At 39.6% G+C, this 12,241-nt stretch overlaps 1 protein-coding gene across 6 annotated transcripts in view; it reads left to right on the top strand.

Moving 5' to 3' along the window:
• Positions 1-12,241, top strand: part of ARHGAP17 (Rho GTPase activating protein 17) — a 42,305-nt gene that overhangs the window by 15,750 nt on the left and 14,314 nt on the right. For all 6 annotated transcript variants that reach the window (XM_080556764.1, XM_080556759.1, XM_080556762.1 and 3 more), the window contains exons 2-9: positions 2,365-2,404; positions 6,497-6,601; positions 7,411-7,487; positions 8,563-8,674; positions 8,867-8,943; positions 9,097-9,208; positions 10,186-10,254; positions 10,419-10,500. In XM_080556764.1, the coding sequence (XP_080412890.1) occupies positions 2,365-2,404; positions 6,497-6,601; positions 7,411-7,487; positions 8,563-8,674; positions 8,867-8,943; positions 9,097-9,208; positions 10,186-10,254; positions 10,419-10,500 (674 nt within the window). The remainder of the gene's footprint in view (positions 1-2,364; positions 2,405-6,496; positions 6,602-7,410; positions 7,488-8,562; positions 8,675-8,866; positions 8,944-9,096; positions 9,209-10,185; positions 10,255-10,418; positions 10,501-12,241) is intronic.

The raw sequence follows: 12,241 nt of genomic DNA, 5'->3' as shown, positions 1-12,241 counted from the left end.
CGCATATAAAAGTTTTGCCATAACAGTGTCCTGCCTCGAGGTGTAGCAGGAACCTTCACCTCCGCTCCTCAGAACCGCCCCTTTCCCAGGGGACCGGCGCAGCCCTGCTCGTGGTGCTCGGCCGCCGGCCCAGCGGCTGTTTCGCCTTGCGAGGAGCCGAGCAGCCGGCATGTGCCCACTGCACCACTGGGTCCTGTGCTCAGCTCCAGCTCCCAGTTGCGGGCATCCCACCATGCAGAAGCGCCTACGGATCCTGCAGAAACAACACGTTTGGGGCCTCCTGGCCCAGCAGGGGCTCTGCCATGCTTTTCCTGTTAGTAATGGCTTGCAGGGGCATCCCCGTGCGATGGTGAGTTAACTGTTTTGATGGCATGGAGTCCAGCTGCTGGGAATGCCAACAGCCAAGTAACCTTAGCGTGAGGCCGGCTGTGTCCGTGGCGTGCCTGGGGAGAGGCTTGAGGCGGTGGGCTCCCAGCCAAGGGCCAGTCACCTGCTCTGATGGGCTCCTGGGAGCTGTAGTGGCCGGGGAGCTTCTCTGCAGCTGTATCTTCCCCTTGCTACCCAGCTCGTGATTCCAGGAGGCACTGTTCCTCTGTTGCTTCATGCTACCTAGTAGGAAAGGCACAAACAAGACCTAATAAGGGGTAAGGAGCAGTGGAAAAAAATGTTTAGCATAGGTTTTCTAATTCTTTAATTAGTTGGCAGAAGGAATTAGTGTCCCGTGGAGCTGCAGTTAGACATAAACTTAGAACTAGAAGCAGTAGTAGCTGTTGTGCCGAGGTAGGCAGGTACCTTTGCTGGTTTGTCGCTTTTCCCCTGTTGACGGCTCAGCAAGGAGATAAGGGCCGAGCTGCTGTCACAAGGCTACGTTCTCTGTTTCATGGCAGTGGTCACTGAAAAACAATATTATTTAGTGGCTCTTTCTTGGCTTCATTATTAAAGGTGGAATGTGGGCCTGCAGGAAGGGTGAGGTCTTCCCTCTGCGTTTCCAAACCTGACATCATCATAAGTGGCTTTTCTAAATCAGCTCTGGCCTGGGGACACCGTGCTGCCACAGCCGATGACTGGTAAAAACAATCCCTGACTTCAAAGGAGATCTGGATTTTCTGGTTGTGACCCTAAATACTTGATAAACCAATCACATGTGCAAAGGGGACTTGTTGTATACACAAGAATTGTTTTGCACAACGATGCATAGTCTGCAGGTAACAATATTTAAAATGAAAATAAACTTCTGCCAGCACTTTATGTAAATTTCTTTACTTTTTCACTCAAATGGGTATTACTACCTAGGAAAAAGCGGGGGAGGGAGAAATCATACTTTTTATGAATGTGAGGTTGTGTGCAATTTCTAGGCAAGTATTTGGTGGGTTTAAATTAATATTGTGCCTAAAGCTGTTCAAAAGCATCCAGTAACTTTTAAGTAGTATAATGGGAGGATTGTGATCATGGGATAATATTAGAATGAGCCTTTTTTCTTCCAAAGGTAAAATTCATTTTGTATTTCTCAATAGCTAATAGAGAATTTGTAAAATTTTATAGTAACTGTAATTTGATTGCTGCAGTATGGGTGGGAAAAACTGTGAACTCTCAGTCAAATTGAAAGCTTTTTCACATAAGCCTGCGTGGTACTCCCTGCTAGTTCATGGGATTTGCAGCAGTTCAGTGGTTTAATGATGCATACGTATCCAGTTGTAGGTATCCTAAATGTTTTTAGAAATTGTTTTGAATTATGCCATCTGAGGTGGCTGTTTCATTTCACAAAACTGCCTGTTAGGTTAATGTGTGTTCTCTTCTGGTATGCTGGAATTCCTCTTCTGTGGTGTCTGTTTCATATCACGTAAATATATAAAAGTGGGTCAGCACAGAGGGTGAATGAACTGCTGAAATACCTGCCTCTAATTTGTTTCTCTTGCATTAAGCCAAATTAAGGGCTAGAGTTATTTAAAGGGGGGATAATGTAAACTTTGATTATGTAACATAGATGTAGAAACCAGTTGCATTTTTTCTGGAGCAGATCTCTAGGAAAAAGGAAACATTTGCATTTAAGAGAAGTTTTTCAGGATTCCAGTTTGTGTTAAGTCGTGTGCAGTTTGAAATATCTCTGTACTCGATGCAGTGGATTAGTGCTGTGGGCTGAGAATTTCGGGAATGTCAGGCTTTCCCGAGCACTCTGCGCTGGGCAAGCCATCAGTGTTTCTTCCTTGGCAGTGGCCAAGAGCCAGTGCTACCTACGGCATGGTGAACGTGGTGGTGTTTGCAGCGGTGGTTGTAATGGGTTACACTTGCAACTAAGCAGTTACTAAAGGCAATCTTTGACCCTGAGCATGCTAATTTGACTGTGTTCTTTTTTTCCTCACTTAGGGCTGAGAAAACGGAGGTACTTAGTGAAGACCTGTTGCAGGTATCGTAACACAGTTAATATGCATTCTTAAAATTCTGTTTCTAAATTTGAGCCTTCTGAGTACCCAGTGTGGAGGGAAAAATGCAAATGACAGGGATGAAAGCAATGATGTCCTTGGCTGACTTCTCAGCACATGAAAAAACTTAAAATTTGCAAGGAAAAACTGTTGCTTCTCTTTCTGAATCCTATCATATAGCTTGATAAAGTGAAGGAAGAAGCTTTTTTTCTTCTTTTTTTCTTTTTTTTTCTTTTTCTTTTTTTCTTTTGATTAGATGAACTAGCTCGTTAAGCTTATGAACCATTAGTGCTAATGACTTGCCAGGCTGTCTGGTGGAGTATGATGAGCTGGGAAGAAGCTATGATTAGGCACAGCTGGTTTCTGTCTTCATTTGTGCTTCTCTTGAAGAGGTCATCTTGGGCCTTAAAAGAAGTGGCAAAAAGCATACCAGCTGCTTGCTCACTGATAATGACATTTTTGTAAAAGCCTGGAATTGCTCTGAATAAACGTACAAATGTTTCATATTTAGCCTGCAATATTCTCAAATCTGTCATCCTGACATTTGTTCTGTTTGCAGACTTGTCATCTTTCTAAAAGAATGCCATCTAATCAAACATTAGTTTCATGGTGGAATTTTAGTTGCAACTGTTAGATTAACAAGGTTGACTAATCACATGAAACAAATTTGGCTATAGACTTGTTCTTCTACATATTTTTCTTCCTTTGGTTATTTTGTGAAAGGTTCGTACAGAAAAAAAAAAAGGCAGAAGGTGAATTGGCTGGGGAAGTTAGATGTGCTAGCTGCTCCTTTGAACTTGGAGTGTAATGGTGATTTCAAGTCAATTACAAAGCATGTTAGTATGTTTTAAGTTCAAGACCTCTGCAGAAAACACATAGGCCAAACAAATGAGGTGTTTCTTTTGTTTCAAATCTCTCCAGCTGTTTGGATTAAAGTAGAAGGTGAGAGAATATATCGGCTTTAAAACTTGAATTCAGCAAGAACAAGTGAAATCATCTTGAGTAAGGGTGAAATGAGCTGACCTGAAACACTTTGCCCTGCTTTCCAGGGAACTGCTTTGTTTGAAACATAAGTATCTTTACAGTTTGACAATATAATTTTTAATTTCTAAAGGAACGTGTGCAATTAAATGGCAAAAAGGCTGTTAAAACACCTTGATAGCCTTCAAGGGCCCATCTGTTTTCTTGGTTAACTGCAGAATAGTAACAAGAAGTGAAAGCCAGAAGTCCTGCTGCTCGTTGCCAAAAAAATTTTGCAAGCAAGGCTTTCCCAGGCACAGAGCAGACTGGCTACACCCAAGTGGAAGAATTTACTCACTTGTTTGTTTGCTCTTGGGGGCTTGCGAAGGGGAGGGAGGTTCTTATCTAACTAAAGAGCTTAGAAGCATGGGGCTGTTTGTTTTACAAACATGTTTCACAGTGTTCCTTTTTATATTTATCTCAGACTTTGACATAGGATTGCCGTAGCTTGCTTTCTGTTTTGTGAAGTGTAATGCTCCATTTCAAGTATCTCTGTTAAATGTGTTCCTGTCTGAAGAGAAGCAATATAACTCAGTACTGGAAAGGCTTCTACAATAGGCCCACTTTCTGGAATGCCCTTGCAGCATATAGTGGAGCAATTGTTTGATGTCTTTGTACGCTGAGGATGCCCTGTGGGTGCAGACAGTAAGGCCTGTAGGTCACATTTTCAGTTCAAACGTAGCTTAATGGAGATTAATGTCCTTCGTGGTTTTCCTGATATCTTTGAACTAAAAAGCAGATCAGAGGGGAGACTCGCAAAGTTCTGGGGTCATGTTCCTCCTATCAATCTTCTGCCCTTTGAATTTGGCATTCAGACTGCCTGGAAAGGGGCTGTCAGGAATATGCCCGCCTTTCTAAGGCGCGTAAGCCATCGCGTGTGGCTGACAGAGGCTGTTAGTGCGCTGGGATCTGTAAGATGGTTCAGTTACTGGTATTACTGTGTTTCAAGTGTGGATAATCACAGAACCACAGGATTGTAGGGGTTGGAAGGGACCTCAAGAGATCATTGGGTCCAACCCCCCTGCCAAAATTGTGCTTGATAGTTTAAGAAGTCTTAAACTACCTGACCTTGCAAAAAAGTACTTTCACAATTAGAGGCTGATTTGGAATGTCTCGGTAGTATTTAATCTTGATGATAAGACAATAGAAATTAAACTTCTCAGTTGTAACAGTAGGCTGTAAACAGTACTGCCTTCTTCATGCATCTTCATATGGACTTCAAAGTGGACTTTATTTGTAGAACACAATCTCAAAATTAAAGGCAGTGCCTTGTGCTTTTAGAGCAGCCCTTCATGGGCAGTTTGTCTGCACCTTACTCTACCAAAATAGATTTTACTAAGCTTTTTGAGCAGCCCAGCTTGGATTCATCTTGTGGCTGTCAAGCTGTTAGTCCCAGTAGTGCCTTGTGTAGCCAGTGAGACTTCAGTCTTCCTGCTCTGGTCCTCCAACTCAGCAGCCCTCCTACACTGGTTCTTTTCCACCTTCCCCTCGGACTTGCAGAAGCTGCTGCCGGGCGGCGTGGCAGCCCCAAGGCCCAACTTTGGGTGCTCCTGCAGGCCTGCACAGCTGCTTCTCCCCTCTTCTGGGGGGCCCAGTCCTGTGCGTGCTCGTGCATCCAGGACAGGGCTCCCATGTCAGCAACAGTGATCCTGTGCTGATCCTCACCCAGTCCGTCTCATCTCCCTGGGCTTGTCTCCATTAGCATCTTCTCCCTCACAGATTCTCTCAGAACCCAGCCCTGGAGGCTTGTCTTCAGCCGGAGCTGCCGTCTCTTTATTAATCTGCAGTTTTCACTACTTGCTTTTGCTGGGACCTAATTGTGGACTGCAGTCACTTTAGGTCTATACAGTAGTTACTGTCCATAAGCGTGAAATAAATGTGTTGGGAGAGGAAAATGTCATTCTTACCTGGATGTATATTGTTCTAAATGAGAATTTACAGAATTCCATGTTCATTAGAATGTAGCAGTTAGCTTCTTCTGGAAGAGTGAGTATTTCTTGTTTTAAATCTAAGTACTGTGCCCTTAAAGATACTTAACAAAGTATAATAACTTAGCACTAAAATTAATGCTCTTGTCAGCAGTTATCTGTATTTATGCACTGATAGGACAGCTGGGGAGAATTATTACCCTCCTGAAAATGTAACCTGTGATTTTAGAGCTGTATCAAAAACTTGAGTCTGTTTAGATTTTTTTTCTGCAGAAATTTACTTTTTAAATAACCATTCCTCCTCCTAATCCTGAGGAGTCATCAAAATGTTGATAAACCACATTCTTTTGGTGCTGTGCCTCAAGAGCTCAGTGCCATGAACAGTTCTGTCCCAGTGCTCATCACTTGCTGTTGTTAGCTCTTTTGTGTTCTTTAATACACTGTTCTTTCAAGGGTTTTTATTTCATTGTATATCTTTGTCATATTCACATTCCATGTTTTAAGTCATGTTTCCGATATACCATGGTAAGCAGAATACTTGTCTGTACATTGATGCTATTTTTTTCCTTCTACGAACTTTTTTGAATCCCATTAATCTGTGCCTGAAGATACTATTTTACTTAGTATTTAGGAACGTTGCCCTAGCATTTAAAAGCTGGAGGAGGTTACCTTATAGCAAGGCTGAAATGCCACAGGTTTGGTCCAATGTAAAGAAATGGTCAGGTTCTACAATTCTATTTTACAAACTCACAATGAAAGACTGAGAGTTTTTCCAGTTTTCTTCCTAAATAATTGTCTTGGATATCTGCATGTGCAGTCCGCCCCAACCTGATTATCTCTTGCTGGGACAAAAAGTAGGGAGAAATTTTTTTTCTCTTCTACTTCATAGTATCGTGGGCATTACAAGTTCCAGCTGAATCTCCACTGAGAACAAAAGCAATTTAAATCTCTTCCACATATTTTTGCTGTCAAGATGCTGCTAAGCATCTGAACTTCTTTTTAATCTGTAGACCTTGAGAAATAAGCACACCAAAACTAAATGTCACATAGGAGGAAGATTTTCTGCTGAGGCCAAGAAAATAACTTCTGTTTTTTGTTTTCCTCCTCTCTCCCCCTTCCGCCTACTAGATTGAGAGACGTCTTGACACTGTGAGATCTGTTTGCCATATCGCACAGAAGCGATTAATTGCATGTTTTCAGGGCCAGCATGGTACAGATTCTGATAAGCGACATGTAAGTAAAACCGCTCTTTGGCTTGTCTTCTGAGATTGGTCTGAATACGGTCTGGCCTTCTACATGCTGATCAGTCACTGTACCTTAAATTATCCAAAAGAAAAACTGTAAAGTCATCTCACATGCTGACATTATTTGTTAAAATGCTAGCTGTAGTTCACCATCCAGATATAAAAACATGACCGTGGAGTATTATCTTAGTAATGTCAGGACACTCCTGCAGCGTGCTGAGTACTTACAGCTTTCATAAGAGCTAAGAAAAGATGATACTCTGCTCTGATCTGCTCCTTTTGTTTAGAATTACCTTTGTGCACTGGTGTCTCAAATTAACTGTAAACTTTCTTCTGTGCATACTTGATTTCTGCTCCTTAACTTTCTTTAGTAAAGCCATAAGAAGGCTTTCTTGGTGCATTAAAACCAGGAATTACTAATATTCAACTTCACTCCTTTTATTGAAAAACAGTCCTTCTGAAAACAGGAGCACAGAGAAGGAACCTCTGCAAGGAGATGAATGAGCTAGTTGCTTAAATCTCAGAGCTTTTTACTGGTCTTACAGTAGTTGGTGTAAATTTTGGGCCAGTCATTCCAACTAAGAGAAAACAGTGCTTTTCAAAGTATCTGAGAAACATGAGTATTGTGGGTTGAAAGTTTTTGTGACTTGGCATTTTCTGAAGGTCAAAGAATGAGGCGCATATGTGTATAATAGAGACCATATGGAATAAGAGAAAAATTCAGTGGGAATGTACTGGGAAAGCTGGAAAGGGTGATTAGTATAAAGTAAATGAATCACTGTTCCTTCTGTTCTGTAGAAAAAGCTTCCTCTAACAGCTCTTGCTCAAAATATGCAAGAAGGATCTGTCCAGCTAAGTGATGAAACTCTGCTGGGGTAAGTATCTGACTTTCTTTATAAGATGTAGTCTGTTATTTATTGCTTGTAGAGCTCTAATTAGAGACTTTATGTACACAAAGGCTGTTTTCAACCTAATAAGACTAATACTTCTAGATTCCTTCTCTAATCCATGGGGAGAAAAAGTGAACAAGCATTTCTTCTTGAGTGTTTATGGAGGCAAGTATTAGGCTTGCTCTGAATTACATTCCAGAGGATTCTTATTCTCTTCTATTGTGAAAGCTTTTGAAAATTTCCTTTCTCCGTATGGACTGATAAAATTATCATCTCTGTTTAGAGTTTAAAATCTAATACTGTGTTCTGCCGGTTTGCGTTAATGGCTTCTACTTTAGATAACGCCAGTTTCCTTATCCTGGCAAGGTACAGATTTGCTAAGTACAGGGAAGTGGCTGAAACAAAAGAACATCAATACAATGAATTGCCAAAGCAGCTCTGTTTCCTTGCTGTTGCTGGGGATTCCAATGGAAACTGTGTAGAATGACCCAAAAATGTGTGCATTTTTTTTGAACTGTTGCAAAATTTAAACATTTCAAAGAAATCAGGTAAAGCCTTTAAAGAGAATGGGATTTTTTCCTTGGAACAAGCTTGAAATAAAGGTCAAATTGTGATTTTGGAACCTGAGACTGCTTCCTGTTGATTACATAATGTTACGATGTGTTAAGACTTTTTATATCAAAGTGGCTTAGGAGAAAATTAATTACTGCACTGAGCAATTTTTCTGCATCTGGTAAGTTGGGCTACGAAATAAATACTGACTTCTCTGTATTTGGGGCCAGTATAATCATCTAGATGACTTAAAGCCTCCAAAGCTATTATAATGGCTAAGGAATTATAGACAGCAAAGGTTTTATAACACTCCTTGTCTATACTGAATTTACCAATGACACCAAAGAGCAGCTTGGTTTTATGCTGTTAAGTAAGGCCTTGCTTTGTTCAATGCCAATGTTTCCAAACGGGTAGCAGAGGACAAAGACCCACAGTTGTTTTGTTTTGAATCTTTTCTTGTTTAGTCAATAGTAACTCATATTGCAACAATTTTCTACAATTCTTAAAGGAAAATGCTAGATACATGTGGTGATGCAGAGAATAAACTGGCAATGGAGCTGTCTCAACATGAAGTTCAGATTGAAAGAGAAATTTTAGAACCACTGAGTGTGCTAACAGAGGTAAGTCACTCCAGCCTGACTAAAGAAGTCTGGATACTTACGTATAAACTGAGCAAAAATAGTTTATCTTGCTGCTAATAATAAAACTGTTTTAAGTAGTCATGTGTTAATAGTGGAAAGTGGATGTGAAAACTACAAAGTTTAGTATAGTATACAATTTAAAAATAAATGTGCTTTGAATTCTGTTTTTAGATGGAGATCCCTAACATTCAAAAACAGAGGAAACAGCTTGCAAAGTTGGTGTTGGATTGGGATTCTGCAAGAGGAAGGTAAGCAGTTTGAACAGCTTTCTTAATTCAGTTGGAAAACCTTTGGAATGATCTTTTTTTTTCCCTGTCAAAACAACTTTAAAAAGGAACTATGAATGCAGATTCATTTTTAATACTAGGTTTCATCAAATGACTGAAGCCTTTCTTCCACAGATACAACCAAGCACACAAGACTTCAGGAACAAATTTTCAAATGCATCCTTCAAAAATAGATTCTCTTAAAGAAGAGATGGATGAAGCTGGAAATAAAGTAGAACAATGCAAGGTAGGACAGGATGAGTCTCTATTCTGTACATAACTGATAAGCAACAATAGTGATCAGGGTATGGCAGCCTCTGTAAACCTTGTTTGTGGAACTAGCTGTCTGCTTTGTTATAGTCACAAGTTATGTGACTGTTAATAAATCGTATGTCTTAAAGGTATAGTTAGTGCTCAGTGAGCGTTAAAATGCATTAATGTAAAAGGTACTTTATTTTTGAAGATGTATATTTTACATTACTTGCTGGTTTAGTCTGAGACACTTATGAGAAGGAACTGTGTCTCAGTCTTGTCCTAAGTGTTCAGGGTGTCCATGTGCTTCAGGCCACTGAGTAGCCATGAAGTGTGAGCTACCTGGATGAAGCTGTGGCTGCTGACATAAAAGGAATATTGATGGACTGCTCTGGGCAGTTCACATTTGCTTTCACTTCTCAGTTGTTGGATACTACGTTATGATGCAGCTGATCCAAGCCTCCAAAACCTTTTAGTAGTACTTGTCTTTGCATTCTAGGGTTGGTTGTAAATAACATATTGCCATACAATTCAAGTGCTGACTTCAGGGGCGAATTTCTTTGCATTGTAGGCATTTTGAATGAGTTTTGCTTGAAAGAAAATCAACTGCGTGGCCTAAAAGCATTTTGCCAATTATACAAAAATGAACTGCACTCTTGCATGTACTTTCCTCACAAGTAGTACAATATGGATTCTATATTGTATTCACACATGCACACAATTAGGTATTTTTAAACAGCATTTTCCGATTTTAACCCCAAGGAAAAGGTTGCAGTTGCCTCTAGTTCATCCTGTAAATTCATTTGGAGCTTACCACTTAGTGTGTAGCATGGTGGGTGGCTTACTGGTTTTCTGTGCTGCCTGAATCAATAGTTCCTGCAGATAAAATAAAAGTATATACTGTCTATGTATATGAGTTGAAATGTGTTTGTAAATTTCATTTCGTATTTTTCATCCTTTTCTTTTTCAAAGGATCAACTAGCAGCAGATATGTACAGCTTTGTGTCCAAAGAAGGGGAATATGCTAGATTCTTTGTTATGGTGAGTATTTTTTCAGTATGACTTTGATTGCAGCACTAATGTGCATAGACACTCAATTCTCAAAGATAACATTTCTTGTGCTAAACCTTCTAGTCTTGTATTATGTGCTCATCAGAAGCTAATGCTCTTTTTGTTTTTTTTTAAAATGTGGCTTCTGTTCTCAGTTATTAGAAGCACAAGCAGATTACCATAGAAAAGCATTAACAGTCATAGAAAAAGTCCTACCTGAAATTCAAGCCCATCAAGGTAAAGTAACCTGTGCTCTGGCTGATGCTTCTCCTTGCCTGTGCCACCTCTGCACAATATTCTCCTCCTTTATCTGATTCTTTTGCATGCAGACTTTCTTAATAGGTCATTTTGATCTACTTAACAATTTTACATTCCCAAGCATAATTCCATCTTTACTGTGTTTTCTGGAGTTCTCCAGCCATATTTTAACACACTAATAAAATACTATGGATCTGTTTGATACCCAAGAGGGTAAAGGAAGGATTTTTCTATTTGTTTGCACTTTTTCCTTGATATCATGTGACCTTTTGCTAATTCATACTTGGCTCTTCCAGACGATGAAGATTTCATTATGATTTAGGAACTTTAGGGTCCTTGTTTCTTGAATAGCTACCAGGCAATTATCAGAAAAAAATCCCCAGATTCTAAGGAGTGGGACTGCTTTCTCTTTTTTTCTTCCTATGTAATCTTTTTTCCCAATGTGCACGCTGCACTACAGCTGGCTAATTGATTTTCGTTTTGTTGTGTTGAATATCCACAATTAAGAAGCTATTAAGGCAGCTTTATCTCTGCCCCATGCTACTAAGCTTTTCATTGTCAACAGAAGTTAAGGAGTATCAGTAATAGTTTGGTATGAAGATGCACTGTATACTGTTGAAATTGCTATCCTAAATTTTGGCTGTATTGTCTTCCAATTTGCTAATTGCTTTGAACAAGAAGTACGCTGAACAAAGTCTGAGGGGAAAAAAATATTCTGAGCCAAACAAAACTCAGGTATCTTCAGTTGCAGAATGCATGCAAGTTGTAAAAATATGAACCAGTAAACTAAAGATGCCGATATGAGTATCGTGCTGAAAGGTGATAGAGAATATATGTTCTCTGTAGATGTGGTGAAAGGCAAAGTAATGCAAATAAGTTATGCTTGCACAGTGTTATGGCTGCCTTATGGCTGTGTGGAAGGTTGTGTATACAAGCTACAGATCCAACTGATCCAATTTTTCTTTGTTGCTTACCTGCTTTGTACAAAGTTTTTCATATGGTGAGTATTTCAGAACGGATTAGCCTTCCTTAGAAGGTGTGCTAGGGGGCCCGGTGTCTAAGACACAAATGTAGGACATGAATTCAATTGTTTCTAGCTGTAGTGTAAATTGCTTTGACTTTGAACAGTTACTAAACTGTGACTTGAAAAACTGGTGAAAATTATGTGGGCCTCTCATGGTATGAACGAGAGGAATTAAAGCCATGTGAAAGGGATAGCGTTGATGTGTTGTGTTTTTCATTTTTAAAAAAAGTATTTCAAATCCTTTGCAGAAAATGTCTTTGCTCTTTCAAAATCTTTCTTAATCTTTTTCCCCCCATGAAAGAAAGAATGCATCTTTACTAACAGTTAGTAGTCTTTTTACTGCATTTTTCAATTAAAACAGCAGAAATAACGGGTGAAAAATAACATGTAGAAAACAAATTCACATTCAATTTGTAGAAACTTGTAGCAATTTTGACTTTCAAAGCTAAGGAACAATCAAGAGAAATTGAGTTGAAAATCTGTGCAAGCATTAGTGTGATGTGCAGCTAACGTGGTCATTCTAATCATGACATTGGAATTATCAACACCCATTTCAAGTTGTTGATTTTTAAATCAGCAATAAACTTATGTTAAGAGCTCAGTTTATATCCACTTTAAATACAGCTAAAATTAAGATCAGACCAGGTCAAGCAATCTGGGCAAAAAATTTCTCAAAGATTCTTGTAAATCTAAGTC

The sequence above is a fragment of the Anser brachyrhynchus genome (assembly GCF_964034855.1).
Source record: "Anser brachyrhynchus genome assembly, chromosome: 15".
NCBI lineage: Eukaryota > Metazoa > Chordata > Aves > Anseriformes > Anatidae > Anser > Anser brachyrhynchus.
This window is presented reverse-complemented; position numbering and strand designations above follow the sequence as displayed.